The sequence below is a fragment of the Schistocerca cancellata genome, chromosome 1, assembly GCF_023864275.1.
Source record: "Schistocerca cancellata isolate TAMUIC-IGC-003103 chromosome 1, iqSchCanc2.1, whole genome shotgun sequence".
In the NCBI taxonomy this organism is placed as follows: Eukaryota; Metazoa; Arthropoda; class Insecta; order Orthoptera; family Acrididae; genus Schistocerca; species Schistocerca cancellata.
Window position 1 is genome coordinate 760,294,194 of NC_064626.1, and position 18,732 is coordinate 760,312,925.

The 18,732-nt window shown below is 39.2% G+C and overlaps 1 protein-coding gene across 1 annotated transcript in view; it reads left to right on the top strand.

The window, feature by feature from the left end:
* LOC126186363 (trypsin-1-like) overlaps window positions 1-18,732 on the top strand; it is a 171,465-nt gene that overhangs the window by 116,620 nt on the left and 36,113 nt on the right. Inside the window, exon 6 of the mRNA XM_049928202.1 lies at window positions 8,320-8,429. Within this exon, the coding sequence (XP_049784159.1) occupies window positions 8,320-8,429 (110 nt within the window). The remainder of the gene's footprint in view (window positions 1-8,319; window positions 8,430-18,732) is intronic.

Below are 18,732 nucleotides of genomic sequence, written 5' to 3' on the forward strand. Positions count from 1 at the left end.
AGATATCTGTAATGAAGTACTGTCTGAAAGAAGCTGCATATATATTCAGTCAGATCTAGATAAGATTTAACAGTGCTGCAAAGACTGGCAACTTGCTTTAAATGTTCAAAAATGTAAAATGGTGCACTTCAAAAAACGAAAAAACGTAATATCCTATGACTCTAATATCAATGAGTCACCACTGGAGTCGACCAATTCATAGAAATAACTGGGTGTACCACTTTGCAAGGATCTGAAGTGGAATCATCGCATAGGCACAGTCATGGGTAAAGCGGGGACAGACTTCGGTGTATTGCTAGAATACTGTGGAAGTGCAGTCTACAAAGGAGATGACTTACAGATCACTCATATGACTGGTTCTAGAATATTGCTCAAGTGTGTGGGACACATACCAGATAGAGCTAATAGGGGATATTGAACATACTATACAGAGAAGGGCAGCATGAGTGGTCACAGGTTTGTTAGATCCATGGGAGAGTGACACAGACAATCTGAAAGAACTGAACTGGCAGAGTCTTGAAGATGGACGTAAACTATCCTGAGAAAATCTGTTAACAAAGTTTCAAGAACCAGCTTTAAATGATGACTCTAGGAATATACTACAACCCCCTATGTATTACTTATACAGGAATAATGAAAGTAAGATTGGAATAATTACAGCACACACAGAGGTATTCAAACAATCATTCTTCCCATGCTCCATATGTGAATGGAAAGGGAAGAAACCCTAATAGCTGGTACAGTGTAACTAAAAGTCCACCTTGACAGAGCCCCACATGCCTAAGTAAATCATATAATAGAGGTGCAGCAAATTCCCTAGAGGTTGCCCACTAAAAACTGTTCCACCTCAACATCCACGCATCTCATAGGTCCACAACAGACCTTGGGAGATTTTTATGATCCTTGTGATCCTGGTGGTCAAGTCAAGATTCCCATTCCCTGTGACACATAGTATTCCTCTGCCATGCTGTACAGTGGTCACTGAAGCATTTCCAGAGCTTATGGTACAAAGATCTGGTTGCACTTACCAGTCCCCAGCTCAAGAACCCTGGAGTCACCAAGCCGATGCTCTGAAAACAAATGCTGGGCCCGAGGACATATAAAAACTACCTGTGTGCCTGAAACTGAAGAGACAAATTTATTTAAATCCACCAATCTCAGTCCATTGATTAACTCATGAAAAAAATAGATGCAACAATTCTCCTGTTCACCTTTTCACTAACACTTTCTGTGTATTGGTTTATGATAGACATATAGGGTATAGCCACCTATTTCCCTACTTTCAAAACATGTGCAGATTACACCCACAGGGAAATAATCTGCAAGTGATGTTACCTCTACTTTTCTCAGCTGACAGTTCTTCTCTCAGAAGATATTTAGGTGACATAGGGAATGCAATGTCCTTCAGGATTTTTAGTAAAGAGAGCCACAAGTTTTGTAATATAACAGATGTTCCAAGATTAACATTCCAATTGTTTTCATGACTCTTTTGTTCCTTAAGTATTCTTTTTTATTTTAGAAGTTTACTTTAGAATGCAGTCAAACTGCACAGTGAATTATTTCAGTTAGGATTCATATTAATGTGAAAGGGTTTTAACACATACAAAGTCAATACATTAAATCATATTGTCTTTGTTTTAGAAGATTTTGCTTGATAAATTCTTCCTTGTTTGTGAGAAGCTGCTTCTTAAAAAAATTAATTGAACTAGTTTGATATCATTACCATCCCTTCCTGTTTTGAGATAATCTTCCTATCTCTACATTCAACATTCATGATAATCTATTGTGCACATTCTAATTTTTGTCGACCCCTACAGTTTCCTTCTCTGTTTCTTCATGTAGCATCATTGAGATGTTGATGGAAGCTATGGCAGATGCCCCTTAACTTTTCTCATAAAACGTCATAAATCAACTGACAACATTAATGTACAGTTATTGTCATATCTGCCATTTCAAATTAAAGTTGAAACTATTGTACAACTTTCAGATACTGTTAGCACTGTCATTATCATTGTTGTTGTTGTTGTGACCTTCAGTTCAGAAACTGGTTTGATGCAGCTATCCATGCTATTATATCCTGTACAAGCCTCTTCATCTCTGAGTAAGTACTGCACTCTACATCTTTCTGAATCTGCTTAATGTATTCATCTCTCAGCCACCCTCTATGATTTTTACCCCCCCCCCCCCCCTCCCACCCACACACACTTCACTCCAGTACTAAATAGGTGACCCCTTGACGCCTTAGAATGTGTCCTACATCCCATCCAGTATTAACTGCGAATTTTTAATTTTTTTATTTTTAATAGGGGCAAGATGTCAAATCGACCGAGTGGGAGCAGGAGAGGCACCACGGGACATTTTAATTTCCACTGTCGTGAATATTGTTTGATGGCATCCATTACAAAATATACACGTTTGAGTTCCACAGAGCGAAATACAGTAACATGTGGTATAAGAATGTTTGAAGAGGCATGCCACCGCAATTCGGCACACTTAAGACCAAATAATATGTCTTATATTTCCTCGCAGGTATATCTTTTATGTATCAGACGTCTTCAGAAAGATGTGCGCTGCAAGATGAACTTATTTTTGAAAAGGTTTATTTTTATTTTTGTTTTTATACGTTCTGATGCGCAGAGCAGTCTGAGTGGGGGGGGGGGGGGGGGGGGGAGGGGGTAGCCTCCACGTGACCCGTGTTTACATTTAGTGATTTTCGTTTCCTCCTCTCACGTCAAAAGAAAACAAGACGGATTTCTGTGGCTGGGAGCTATCAAGTGAATTAAAATACATTCACATAATTAAGGAAGGCTAAAAATATGTTCCTAGTTTCAGATTTTATTTTATTTCCACCTTCCTGACAGTCAAGCATTAATTGCCTTGCAGAACAATAAAGTTATTTTTGTCTGTTTGCTAAAGAAATTTGACTTTTATTAAGCTTTCCTGCTGGGGCAGTAAATTTATTTGAAACGAAACACTATTGGCTAGTTTCAACTGTTCGCTGCATTTCATGTGCACGTTTTCATCTCCTAGCACGTATGGCATTATGCCATAATAAAGAACCAAACATGAGATAATACAGTACTGGTACTCCAAGAAAATGTACGTCCCGAAAACCCCACTGAAAAGCATATCAGGTTGAGGCCTACGTCATTGGGAATCTGGACATACGAATGTGCGCTTTAAGCCAAACTATGCAATTTAGTATGGTTCACGAAATTCCAACGCTCTTGGAGTATCCTCTGATGTCTTGTTTCTTTTATGACATAATGTAAGTAAGATCTTTTCATGTTTTACACGTACGAAAATACTGGCTTCCTACGTCACCGTAGCTGCGCAATCGCTGTGACACCTCTTATCTGGTGCTCTCTGGCAACTGCTGAAATGAATCTAACAGGTCGCTGGAAAATATTGTGAATTGTGGTTCGGAAACCGTTATTTTCAAAGTAAATTTCCTTTTACGCAAGATGAACTATGTGCGAGAATGTACGATGAATTTCTTAAATCACAGAGCGTTTGCTCTCATTTAAAACTCAACTCTTCGATGACGAGCCGTTTAGAAGAATTTCAAGCCCAGAGGATCAAGAGATTCATGTCAGTATTAAAAATGTTACTGGCGTATTTGTGTGATGTATCTTAAAGTGTAACATGCGCTAAAGCTTGGCTTCTCTTGTGGCTTATTAATCTTTGAGACAAATATTATGTGCGAAAGCTTTTCTTTTCTTGTAGCAACACTATGTATATTAACTTAAACCAATAACTTTTCGTGTTGGTGGTATTCGAATTTATACTTTCGTAATACGAAAATATGCAGCGTACATGTTGCTGCACATCAAAGATCTTTACAAAACGTGCACCCCGCCCCGAGTTTCGTTTTCTAAAGTGCTGAGAAATTCTACGCTGCTGTATAAAACCATATCCATTCAAAGGATTGATAATTTTTACTGTTCCGACGGAAAGTACACTGTCACTTAACTCGGAAAAAGTGTATTTTCACCCGGAGAAAATGTATTTTTAACCGGGAGATCCGGGAAAAATTCGGGAATTTTTTATCCTTGTCCACGTATACACCCTGCAACAAGCTCCAGTTTAACACAAAATAATAAAATATGACTCTCTACCAATATAAAAGAAAATTAAAAACGTGCCTCAGTAGCCACCCCTTTCAACAAATGAAATACATTCAAGCATAAAAGTTACTATCAGCTACATGGCAAATAGCTGTGTTCATTGATAACCACCATGACAATAGTAATGATCTACAAACAGGGTTGTTTTCTTTGAAAAAACATTAATGTGATGAAATAAGCATTCCGTTACAGATAAAAGATGAACAGCAGTTATTCACTGTAGCTGAGGAAGCCTCAAATTCTTTCAAGGAAGCTGGTTTCTTCCTAATTTGCTAAGTTACATTTATCTGGCCTAAGGACAGATAGTGTCAAGTAGCATTATTGATAGCTTATTATTAATACAATGTACATAATATGTTTCTACAAGTAACTTGTCTTTTGTTAGCATATCCCTTAAATCTTTCCCAAATCCATAAAAGTTCTTCTTGACAGCATCTACAGATTATTATGAATGTAAGGTCATTTCTTTTTACTATGAGATTACCATAAGAATATAACAAAGACAGTTTCATCATATTTCACCAGAAATTTGGCTTAATAAGGTGATGGTAATGTAAGTAAAACAGGGTGGAGCAGAGGAAACACATGTTTTTTGAACCACAAGTATGTGGCAAGGTGTTGACCTTGAATGAATGTTGGCAGACTGCCCTTACAATATAGTTTTAGTCACTATGGAGAGTTGGAGTGTAGAGCATCGTGTGTTAGTTGTTGAGCAGTGCTTTAGAAACAGTGATTCTGTAGTCACAGTGTCTAATCTGTCAAAATTTTAGAGTTGGACGTCGAGGCGCAGTGCCTGATCGAAATACTGTACTCCGATGGGTTGCAGCATTTAGAAGTACTGGATCTGTAATGAAAAAGAAACCACCTAGTCTTCCCCGTTCAGTTCGTACTCCGGAAAATGTAGACTGAGTGAGAACAGCAGTTCTTGCTAGTACGAAACGATCAGCTAGATGACAGGCTGTAGTGCTGGGTATGTCATGTCATTCGCTTTACCGCATCTTACATGATGATCTTAAGTTTCACCCGTACAAGATAATGATCATCCAGCAGCTTAGTCAAGGAGATTTTGTGCAGTGCAGAGAGTTTTGTCACGTAATGGACAAAATTTTTACGGAAGATGCAGGTGCTACAGTCTCCATGAGTGATGAAGCACATTTTCACATAGACGGTTACGTCAGTGTTCAAAATTGTCAGTATTGGGCACCAGAGAACCCACATGAATTACACCAAAGACCTCTCCACAGTTTAAAAGTAACAGTGTAGTGCTGCATTTCAAAGATGGGAATTGTTGGACCCTATTTTTTTGAAGAGGAAGGAACTGCAGTTACTGTGACATCAGAATGCTACATTAAAATATTAAACTACTTTCTTCATCCAGAACTTGAAAGGCATCAAGTGAACATGAGAGAAATATGGTTTCAGCAGGATGGTGCCACAGCTCACACGGTGAGAGCATCCATGGAAGTGGTCCGATGATGTTCCCAGGACATGTTATTTCAAGATATGGTGATGTTTACTGGTCCCCTTGCTCACCTGATTTGTCGATATGTGACTTCTTTTTGTGGGGATATTTAAAATCAAAAGTCTACATGAACAAGCCTCGCACAATCGATGACGTGAAGAATAATTCCATTCGTCAGGAAATTGAAGCAGTGCTGAATGAAATGTTGGAGAGAGCCATGTGTAACTTTTGGGAGGGGATCCAAATTTGTATCCAGCAAGAAGGACGTCATCTCCAAGACATTATCTTTTGAACCTAATTGTTGTTGTTGTGTTGTTCAATCCAGAGACTGGTTTGATGCAGCTCTCCACACTACTTTTTCCTGTGCAAGCTCCTTCATCTCCCAGTATCTACTGCAACCTACATTCTTCGAATCTGCTTACTGTTGTCATCTCTTGGTCTCCCTCCACACTGCCCTTCAATACTAAATTGGTGATCCCTCGATGCCTCAGAACACGTCCTACCATCCGATCCCTTCTTTTAGTCAAGTTGTGCCACAAATTTCTCTTCTCCCCAATTCTATTCAATACCTCCTCATTAGTTATGTGATCTACCCATCTAATCTTCAGCATTCTTCTGTAGCACCACATTTTGAAAGCTTCTATTCTCTTCTTGTCTAAACTATTTGTCGCCCATGTTTCACTTGCTTACGTGGCTACACTCCATACAAATACTTTCAGACTTCCTGACATTTAAATCTATACTCGATGTTAACAAATTTTTCTTCTACAGAAACGCTTTTGCTTGCCGTTGCCAGTCTACATTTTATATCCTCTCTACTTCAGCCATCATCAATTATTTTGCTCCCCAAATAGCAAAACTCATTTACTACTTTAAGTGTCCTATTTCCTAATCTAATTCCCTCAGCATCACCTGACTTAATTAGACTACATTCCATTATCCTCATTTTTCTTTTGTTGATGTTCGTCTTATATCCTCCTTTCAAGATACTTTCCATTCCGTTCAACTGCTTTTCCAGGTCCTTTGCTGTCTCTGGCGAACTTCAAAGTTTTTATTTCTTCTCCATGGATTTTAATTCCTACTCCAAATTTTTCTTTTGTTTCCTTTACTGCTTTCTCAATATACAGATTGAATAACATTGGTGTAATAGGCTGCAACTCTGTCTCACTCCTTTCCCAACCACTGCTTCCCTTTCATGCCCCTCAACCCTTAGAACTGCCTTCTGGTTTCTGTTCAAATTGCAAATAGCCTGCTGGTCGCTGTGTTTTACCCCTGCCACCTACAGAATTTGAAAGAGAGTATTCCAGTCAACATTGTCAAAAGCTTTCTCTAAGTCTACAAATGCTAGAAACGTAGGTTTGCCTTTCCTTAATCTATCTTCTAAGAGAAGTCGTAGGGTCAGTATTGTCTCACATATTCTAACAGTTCCGCGGAGTCCAAATTGATCTTCCCCATTGTTGGCTTCTATCAGTTTTTCCATTTGTCTGTAAAGAATTCATGTTAGTATTTTGCAGCCATGACTTATTAAACTGATAGTTCAGTAATTTTCACATCTGTCAACACCTGCTTTTTTGGGATTGGAATTATTATATTCTTCTTGAAGTCTGAGGGTATTTCACCTGTCTCATAATCTTGTTCACCAGATGGTAGAGTTTTGTCAGGACTGGCTCTCCCAAGGCTGTCAGTAGTCCTAATGGAATGTTGTCTACTCCTGGGGCCTTGTTTCAACTTAGGTCTTTCAGTGCTCTGTCAAACTCTTCACGCAGTATCTTATGTCCCATTGCATCGTCATCTACATCATTTTCCATTGCCATAATATTGTCCTCAAGTACATCGCCCTTGTATATACCCTCTATATACTCCTTCCACCTTTCAGCTTTTGCTTCTTTACTTAGAACTGGGTTTCCATCTGAGCTGTTGATATTCATACAAGTGGTTCTCTTTTCTCCAAAGGTCTCTTTAATTTTCCTGTACGCAGTATCTATCTTACCTCTAGTGAGATATGCCTCTACATCCTTACATTTGTCCTCTAGCCATCCCTGCTTTTTCTAACCTACATGCCCAGTTAAGGGATCTGACATTCCACACTCCGATCCGAAGAACGCCAGTTTTCTTTCTCCTCCACATAACGACGTCCTGCTGAGTAGTCCCCGCCCAAAGATCCAAATGGGGGACTATTTTACCTTCAGAATATTTTACCCAAGCGGATGCCATCATCATTTAATCATACAGTAAAGCTGCGTGCCCTCGGTAAAAATTACGGCTATAGTTTCCTCTTGCTTTCAGCCGTTTGCAGTACCAGCACAGCAAGGCCGTTTTGGCTAGTGTTACAAGGCCAGATCAGTCAATCATCCAGACTGTTGCCACTGCAACTATTGAAAAGGCTGCTGACCTTGTTCAGGAACCACACGTTTGTCTGGCCTCTCAACAGATACATCTCCATTGTGGTTGCACCTACGGTACAGCTATCTGTATCGCTGAGGCATGCAAGTCTCCCCACCAACGGCAATGTCCATGGTTCATGGGTGGGGGTCAACCTATTTAAAGCATGTATATTTCAAAACTGCACTAAAAATCTATCACTTAAATGCTTGTTTTTATTATTTTATCAAACCGTGTCCCAGTCATTCAATAGTGAAAAACTTGAGTTTCCTCTGCTCCACCCTGTATATAGTTTTTCATGCCCCTTCTCAATTTTGTTGCAAATAAAATGAATTGCTTATTTTACAGGAATGAATTGCCATATGATATTGCACTGATGAAACTGAGCACTCCTTTCACACTGAATAGCTATGTATCTGCTATTTCACTTCCAACTAGCTCTGCTTTCGAAGCACAAGGTTAGTAACATTTTTCTTTTTAACTTGTCTTCTATATGAACCAGAACTAAATGTACTATTACAAAGCACAAAGGTATAGTAAAGAAATCAGATCAGTTTCATTTAAAAGTAGTATGTATAGTTAGATATAAACAGTCTATCTTATTACGTACAGTACTTTTCCACTGAAAAGATCCTTTTTTTACTCTTAAACTTTTAGGTGTCATTTTCTTAAGAATTAAGCATAACACAAAGATAAAGCTATTACTTATGTTGTTATATTATGATCAACAGCTGAATAGGAAGGGAAGATTAGAGCCCCTAAGGCTGAACTGGATAGTGCTTGGGAGGAATTGATGAGGTTAAGGGGGGTCAAGGGTGAAGACTGGTGGGAAGTGACAGCAAGGAAAAGGGGCCACAGAAAGAGAACAGTATATTGGCAGAAACAATTCACTTGCCTTGCTATCTCAGTTAGCTGAGGAAGAGGCTCAGGTAAATGTAAGTGTAGTCAGCACTGAATGCACTTTCACCAGTAAACTGACTATTTCAAAAAAAGTAGAAAGTAGGATGAAAGTTCTGTTGTTAGGCAGTAGCCATGGAAGAGGTGTGTGCCAGATCTTGCAAGAAAAATTAGGTGACAGGAACCAGGTCACAAGTTTTTTCAAGCCCAGTGAATGTCTTAGCCAAGTGATAGAGCATGTAGGATCATTGTGCAAGGGTTTTACAAAGCAGGATTGTGTTGTGGTAGTGGGTAGAGTGGGAAACAGTATGTACAGGGATCAGGGCTACAATATTGAGCGTGGTCTGATAAAAATAGCATCTGCAATGAGCTGTACAAATGTTGGCTTGGTTCGTGCTTTCATGTTGCGTGATTGACCCCTATTGAATAGTTCTGTCAGGAGGGTGAGTATGAAGCTAGATCAGCTACTTTGGGTGGTTACTTTTTCAGGCATAAATTTTGTTCCTGTGGATGGTATTGGTAGGTGAGACTTCACAAGACATGACCTGCATCTCAGTAGGTGGGGGTGGGGGGTACTGAAACTCATGGGAGTACCTCTTTTTTAGGCTAAGATCAGTGTCCAGTGATTCAACATTGAATGAAATTAAGCTTAATGAGAAGCTCAGACAGGAACATATTAGAGATGTTAAAACATCACAAGATTCTCATAAAAGTACATTGAAAAATAGTGTTAGTATGTCACAAGATTCTCATAAAAGCACAGTGAAAAATAATGTTAGTATATTGCATCAGAATATCAAGGTATTAAAAAACAGAGTAGACGAGCTTCTTGTTTGTTTATAAGATTTAGAAACAGTGTGGAATAGATGTACCGTGCCTGTGTGGACATCGTATAGTCACAGATATGTAAAAGGTAAATGTAGGCAGATATAAGCTTTCAGCACATGGAAGTAGAGACACTATGGAGAGAGGAGGAGTTGCCATATACGTTAAAATCTGTCATAGTGTGAAAAATTTAGAAAGTAAAAATGTTGTGTGGAGCAACCTATAGAAGCATGTACAGGTGAGCTTAAACTAAGTAATGGTACTTTTATAATTATAGCCATGAGTAGGTCCCCATTGGGAAATTTTAGCTGTTTTTGTAAAACTTGAATTCCTTGTTATGCTACAGTATCTGTCAGACAGAGAGAAGCAAATTATTGTTTTGGGGATTTCAGTGTAGATTTCCTGAAAGAGTCTGATAAAACGCTTGACCTTTGAAGTGTTACTTGGTCCTTTAAATTTGATGTCAGTTATTGATTTTCCTACTCGTATAGTACAGGAAAGCAGCACACTGATAGATAATGTTTTTATAGACCAAGATAAATTTAATCAAATATAAACTTTTTCTGTAAAGAATGGTTTGTCTGATCATGATGCACAGCTACTGTAGTTACAGTGTATGACATAGTTCCATACAGTAATGCAAAATAGTCCTGCAAAAGAGTGCAGTCAATTAACAATTTAACAATTGAAAATTTTAGGGAAACCTGCAATAGTTAGACTGGGATGAGGTGTACAAGGACCTGATGCTAATTTAAAATTTAATCTATATCATGATACCTTTGTGAGTATATTTGAAAAAAGTTTCCCTAAGAAAACAGTGAAATACATTTGTAAGAAACCATCTAAAATGCCATGGTTTACTAAAGGGATAAAAATATCTTGTAAACAGAAAAGGGAAATGATCTTATAACTAGAAGGAGTAATGATCCAGAAACAGTGAAACATTATAAAATCCACTGGACTGTATTAAGGAAAGTTATTAAGAAGTCCAAAAGTATGTGTATTAGTCTGAGATAAGCACATCTGATAGTAAAATTGAAACAAAGTGGAATATTGTTAAAAGGGAAACAGCACAACTAAGGAAGACTGTATTTCTATCAAACTCAATGAAAAGTTTGTTAACAAAAAGTCAGAAGTAGAAAACATTTTTAATAATCTTTTTTAAGTGTTGTAGAGAAAATAGGATCCAGCTGGTCGATAAAAAATGCAAGGCATTATATGGAAGAGGCAATACCTATTCAATTTGATAAAATTGAAATTCAACCCACCTATCCTACTGAAATTAGGAAAATAATAAACTCACTCAAAACTAAAGAAACACATGGAATTGATGGCAATTCCAGGAGAGTTCTAAAAGCTTGTTCGCAGCAGATAAGTAAGATTCTCATCCACATACGTAGCAGCTCACTGAAACAGGGCATTTTTCCAGATAGACTGAAATACACTATTGTTAAACCATTGCACAAAAAAGGGGATAGGTCTGATACTAACAACTACGGCCAGTCTCACTTCTGACAGCTTTATCCAAAATTTTTGAAAAAGTAATGTATTCAAGAGTAGCATCACATATTTGTTAAAACTGAAGTACTACGAAACGTTAATTTGGTTTTCAGAAACGCTTTTCAACAGAAAATGCTATATATGCTTTCACTGATCAAATATTAAATGCTTTGAATAACTGAAAATCACCATTGTGATATTTTGTTATCTCTCAAAGACTTTTGTTTGTGTGTATCATAAAACTCTTCTAGATAACCTCAATTATTATGGTATGAGTGTGATAGTGAACAAATGGTTTAATTCATATTTAACTGGGAGAATGCAGAAGGTTGAAATTAACAGTACAGATAGTCTGCAAAAATCAGCGGAGTCCTCTAAGTGGATGGTGTCCCACATGGTTCAGTCATAGGTCTCTTATTGTTCTTAATACACACATCAAAAAAAGTTTTGCATCACCCTGGTTCTCAGAACTCCTGAAGATAAACCTTGACTGTGGATATTGTATCACAGACACAGTCCCTTTGACTGTTCATAGATGTCACTAAACCCATCCAAAGATGAAAACAACCATGCATGAGCAGTACCTATTTGACGGAGGGGTCCCGACAGCCGATAAGTTCCAGTCATTCCTCCAGGAAGGAGGTACACCGCTTGTGTTGTCTGTAGTTCAACCATGCCTACATGGTCAATACCACTGTTCGATCTTGTCCTCATTGTTTCTTTGTGCCAGGAAGGGCTCTCGACAAGGGAAGTGTCCAGGCAACTCAGAGTGAACCAAAGTGATGTTGTTCGGACATGGAGGAGATACAGAGAGGAACTGTCGATGCCATGCCTTGCTCAGTCCGCCCAAGGGCTACTACTGCAGTGGATGACCACTACCAACGGATTATGGCTCGGAGGAACCCTGACAGTAACGCCACCATGTTGAATAATGTTTTTTGTGCAGCAACAGGATGTCGTGTTATGACTCAAACTGTGTGCAGTAGGCTGCATGATGCCCAACTTCACTCCTGACGTACATGGCGAGGTCCATCTTTGCAACCACGACACCATGTAGTGTGGTACAGATGGGCCCAACAACATGCCAAATAGACCGCTCATTACTGGCATCACGTTCCCATTACCAATAAGTGTCGCATACGCCTTCAACCAGACAAACATCAGAGACATGTTTGGAGGCAACCCGGTCAGGCTGAATGCCTTAGACACACTGTCCAGCAAGTGCAGCAAAGTGGAGGTTCCCTGCTGTTTTGGGGTGGCATTATGTGGGGCTGACGTACGCCATGGTCTACATCTACATCTACATCTACATTTATACTCTGCAAGCTACCCAACGGTGTGTGGCGGAGGGCACTTTACGTGCCACTGTCATTATCTCCCTTTCCTGTTCCAGTCGCGTATGGTTCGCGGGAAGAACGACTGTCTGAAAGCCTCTGTGCGCGCTCTAATCTCTCTAATTTTACATTCGTGATCTCCTCGGGAGGTATAAGTAGGGGGAAGCAATATATTCGATACCTCATCCAGAAATGCACCCTCACGAAACCTGGCGAGCAAGCTACACCGCGATGCAGAGCGCCTCTCTTGTAGAGTCTGCCACTTGAGTTTGTTAAACATCTCCGTAACGCTATCATGGTTACCAAATAACCCTGTGACGAAATGCGCCGCTCATCTTTGGATCTTCTCTATCTCCTCCGTCAACCCGATCTGGTACGCATCCCACACTGATGAGCAATACTCAAGTATAGGTCGAACGAGTGTTTTGTAAGCCACCTCCTTTGTTGATGGACTACATTTTCTAAGGACTCTTCCAATGAATCTCAACCTGGTACCCGCCTTACCAACAATTAATTTTATATGATCATTCCACTTCAAATCGCTCCGCACGCATACTCCCAGATATTTTACAGAAGTAACTGCTACCAGTGTTTGTTCCGCTATCATATAATCAGACAATAAAGGATCCTTCTTTCTATGTATTCGCAATACATTACATTTGTCTATGTTAAGGGTCAGTTGCCACTCCCTGCACCAAGTGCCTATCCGCTGCAGATCTTCCTGCATTTTGCTACAATTTTCTAATGCTGCAGCTTCTCTGTATACTACAGCATCATCCGCGAATAGCCGCATGGAACTTCCGACACTATCTACTAGGTCATTTATATATATTGTGAAAAGCAATGGTCCCATAACACTCCCCTGTGGCACGCCAGAGGTTCCTTTAACGTCTGTAGACATCTCTCCATTGATAACAACATGCTGTGTTCTGTTTGCTAAAAACTCTTCAATCCAGCCACATAGCTGGTCTGATATTCCGTAGGCTCTTACTTTGTTTATCAGGCGACAGTGCGGAACTGTATCGAACGCCTTCCGGATGTCAAGAAAAATAGCATCTACCTGGGAGCCTGTATCTAATATTTTCTGGGTCTCATGAACAAATAAAGCAAGTTGGGTCTCACACGATTACTGTTTCCGGAATCCATGTTGATTCCTACAGAGTAGATTCTGGGTTTCCAAAAACGACATGATACTCGAGCAAAAAACATGTTCTAAAATTCTACAACAGATCGACGTCAGAGATGTAGGTCTATAGTTTTGTGCATCTGCTCGACGATCCTTCTTGAAGACTGGGACTACCTGTGCTCTTTTCCAATCATTTGGAACCTTCCGTTCCTGTAGAGACTTGCGGTACATGGCTGTTAGAAGGGGGGCAAGTTCTTTCGCATACTCTGTGTAGAATCGAATTGGTATCCCATCAGGTGCAGTGGACTTTCCTCTGTTGAGTGATTCCAGTTGCTTTTCTATTCCTTGGACACTTATTTCGATGTCAGCCATTTTTTCGTTTGTGCGAGGATTTAGAGAAGGAACTGCTGTGTGGTCTTCCTCTGTGAAACAGCTTTGGAAAAAGGTGTTTAGTATTTCAGCTTTACGCATGTCATCCTCTATTTCAATGCCTTCATCATCCCTGGGTGTCTGGATATGCTGTTTTGAGCCACTTACTGACTTAACATAAGACCAGAACTTCCTAGGATTTTCTGTCAAGTCGGTACATAGAATTTTACTTTCGAATTCACTGAACGCTTCACGCATAGCCCTCCTTACTCTAACTTTGACATTGTTTAGCTTCTGTTTGTCTGAGAGGTTTTTGCTGCGTTTAAACTTGGAGTGAAGCTCTCTTTGCTTTTGCAGTAGTTTCCTAACTTTGTTGTTGAACCAGCGGTGGGTTTTTCCCGTCCCTCACAGTTTTACTCGGCACATACCTGTCTAAAACGCATTTTACGATTGCCTTGAACTTTTTCAATAAACACTCAACATTGTCAGTGTTGGAACAGAAATTTTCGTTTTGATCTGTTAGGTAGTATGAAATCTGCCTTCTATTACTCTTGCTAAACAGATAAACCTTCCTCCCTTTTTTTATATTCCTATCAACTTCCATATTCACGGATGCTGCAACGGCCTTATGATCACTGATTCCCTGTTCTGCACTTACAGAGTCGAAAAGTTCGGGTCTGTTTGTTATCAGTAGGTCCAAGATGTTATCTCCACGAGTCGGTTCTCTGTTTAATTGCTCGAGGTAATTTTCGGATAGTGCACTCAGTATAATGTCACTCGATGCTCTGTCCCTACCACCCATCCTAAACATCTGAGTGTCCCAGTCTATATCTGGTAAATTGAAATCTCCACCTAAGACTATAACATGCTGAGAAAATTTATGTGAAATGTATTCCAAATTTTTCTCTCAGTTGTTCTGCCACTAATGCTGCTGAGTCGGGAGGTCGGTAAAAGGAGCCAATTATTAACCCAGCTCGGTTGTTGAGTGTAACCTCCACCCATAATAATTCACAGGAACTATCCACTTCTACTTCACTACAGGATAAACTACTACTAACAACGACGAACACTCCACCACTGGTTGCATGCAATCTATCCTTTCTAAACACCGTCTGTACCTTTGTAAAAATTTCGGCAGAATTTATCTCTGGCTTCAGCCAGCTTTCTGTACCTATAACGATTTCAGCTTCGGTGTTTTCTGTCAGTGCTTGAAGTTCCGGTACTTTACCAACGCAGCTTCGACAGTTTACAATTACAATACCGATTGCTGCTTGGTCCCCGCATGTCCTGACTTTGCCCCGCACCTGTTGAGGCTGTTGCCCTTTCTGTACTTGCCCAAGGCCATCTAACCTAAAAATGGTCATGGAAGACACCGTAATGGCTGTATGATACGTGAATGCCATCCTCCGACTGACAGTGCAACCATATCAGCAGCATATTGGTGAGGCACTGGTCTTCATGGATGACAATTTGCACCCCCATCGTGCACATCTTGTTATTGACTTCCTTCAGGATAACGACACTGCTTGACTGGAATGGCCAGCATGTTCTCTAGACATGAACCCTATCAAACATGCCTGGGATAGGCTGTTTATGGACGACACCAACCACTGTGAGGGATCTATGCCAAATCGTCATTGAGGAGTGGGACAATCTGGAGCAACAGAGCCGTGATGAACTTGTGGATAGTATGCCACGATGAATACAGCCATGTATCAATGCAAGAAAACGTGCTACTGTTAGAGGTACTGGTGTTTACAGCAATCTGGACCACTACCTCTGAAGATCTCACTGTAGGATGGTACAACATGCAATGTGTGGTTTTCATGAGCAATAAAAAGGGCAGAAATGATGTTTATGTTGATCTCTATTTCAGTTTTCTGTTCAGGTTCCAGAACTCTTGGAACCGAGGTGATGCAAAACTTGTTTTGATGTATGTATACAGTAATGACTTGCCACTCTGTATTGATGAAGATGCAAAGTTAGTTCTTTTTGCTGATGATACAAGTATAGTAATCACACCCAACAAAGAAGAATCAGCCAGGGAAATCGTAAATAATGTCTTTCTGCAAATGGACACATACTATATTTTGAGACAACACAGTATATACAATTCTGTACAGAATTAAAGTCTGTTGCTAAGGCAGAAAATTCAAAATTTCTTTGTGTGTTCATTGATGAGAAATTGAATTGGAGGAAACACACTGATGATAAGTTTGGTGATAAACATATCAATAATTAGCCTACTATGCCTAGTTTCATTCACTGCTTTCATATGGCATCAAATTTTGGGGTAATTCATCATTAAGAGAAAAGGTATCCATAGCACAAAAACACGTAATCTGAATAATAGCTGGAGCTCACCCACGATCACCTTGCAGACATTTATTTAAGGAACTCTGCATATTCACTGATAGCCAGCCAAAATTTGAAAAGAAATTAACATAATTTCAGCATGACAGCTCCTTCTACTCAATAGATGAATTTTTAGATATGAAGTTGTAACTGTAAAAATAAATAAATAAAATAATTATGTTGTGTAAATTAAACTTATGTTAAACCAACATATTCTGCATCATTACGAAATGGCATATTCATGATCTATGAATGAGTAGTAATGTAATGTAACAAAGTCTTTTAAAATGTGTAAGAACTAAATTTTAAGTTACATGATGGTGTGGCAGTGAGAACTGCGTTAACAGTATTGCAGCATGGTACTCTTTTTCTTATTTCAAAGACACTCAAAACCCACATTCCAGAGAATAATTCTGTTAATTACCGAGACTCCAGTTTTATTGCTGGAACTCTTTACATAATTCAGAATTTTAAGCTAACCAAAACAAACTGTTAAGGATCATGACACTGACATTTTTTCAGATGCACAAAGTGTATTATTACCTTTATTAGCATGTCTTGCAATACCTGCTACAACTGCTCATCTGATACCCTTTATTATTTGTGGCCATGTTGATCCTGGAATAGTATAGTCAGTAATTTTCTTTCCACACAACACACAATTTACGTTGGAAGCTGTTATTGCTATCTGTATTTTCCTTCCTTTATGAATCTGTTGCCTTTAGGCAACCTGTGAATACTATTGCAGTGCTGCACAAGAATAGACTTGTGTTGAAATTATTAATACTACAAAGCGTGATAGGCAGGACCTCCAGTATTGGATGTGCCAATAATGTATGTCACACACCCAGTTAGATACATGAATGAAGAGAAGACTCAGCATCTCTGTGCTATATAGTGAGTAGCAACTATCCTTTTTATAATATTGTTGCAGTCAGTCCTGGATTTTCCGTTGTTTAGCTGAAGCGAATGGCATAGATACATTTATGGATATGGGATTAGCTTTTGGTAAGGTTTTTGTTGACCATTATATAATGTTTAATTCATTGCCGTGTACTATCAATAAATGGCCATATCACTGTGATCATGAGATAGTATGACTAGAACATGGACAATTGAATAGATAAAGACAATGAGTACCCATACAGAAAATGCCAACTCCCCCCCCCCCCCCCCCCCCTCCCAGAGAATGCTGAGAAATTGAAATAAATTGTAAAAATCTTGATAACTTTAACAGCTAAATACATATGTAAGGTATTTAGCAAGTAAATTATTTAAATTTTTCATTTGCAACACAAATACTATCCACTGCTGCTGACAAGGGCAAATACTACACATATAGCCATGTATTTTGTCACTGTTGACACACAGGAAGTTGTAGATCTAAATGGGAAATGCGCACAAGCTATCACACTATACAAAGGTATCAAATGAGAGTGTAGCATATCATCTACACTTTTGAACACATTTGGATGACATGATTCGCAACTCAATTTCCAATGAAGGCATACATAGAGACACATACATTGTTTTAAACTGTCTTTTATAGACAGACAGTCTTACAGCTAACAGAAGAAAAGGAACTCTATAATGTGGAAAAGCTTGTAACAAACATTATTTGAAAATATTAGAAGAAAAGGACCTTGTTGTTGTTGTGGTCTTCAGTCCTGAGACTGGTTTGATGCAGCTCTCCATGCTACTCTATCCTGTGCAAGCTTCTTCATCTCCCAGTACCTACTGCAGCCTACATCCTTCAGAATCTGCTCAGTGTATTCATCTCTTGGTCTCCCTCTACAATTTTTACCCTTCACGCTGCCCTCCAGTACTAAATTGGTGATCCCTTGATGCCTCAGAACATGTCCTACCAACCGATCCTTCTTCTAGTCAAGTTGTGCCACAAACTCCTCTTCTCCCCAATTCTATTCAATACCTCCTCATTAGTTATGTGATCAACCCATCTAATCTTCAGCATTCTTCTGTAGCACCACATTTCTAAAGCTTCTATTCTCTTCTTGTCTAAACTATTTATCGACCATGTTTCACTTCCATACACGGCTACACTCCATACAAATACTTTCAGAAACAACTTCCTGACACTTAAATCTATACTTGATGTTAACAAATTTCTCCTCTTCAGAAACGCTTTCCTTGCTATTGCCAGTCTACATTTTATATCCTCTCTACTTCGACCATCATCAGTTATTTTGCTCCCCAAATAGCAAAACTCCTTTACTACTTTAAGTGTCTCATTTCCTAATCTAATTCCCTCAGCATCACCTGACTTAATTCGACTACATTCCATTATCCTCATTTTGCTTTTTTTGATGTTCATCTTATATCCTCCTTTCAAGACAC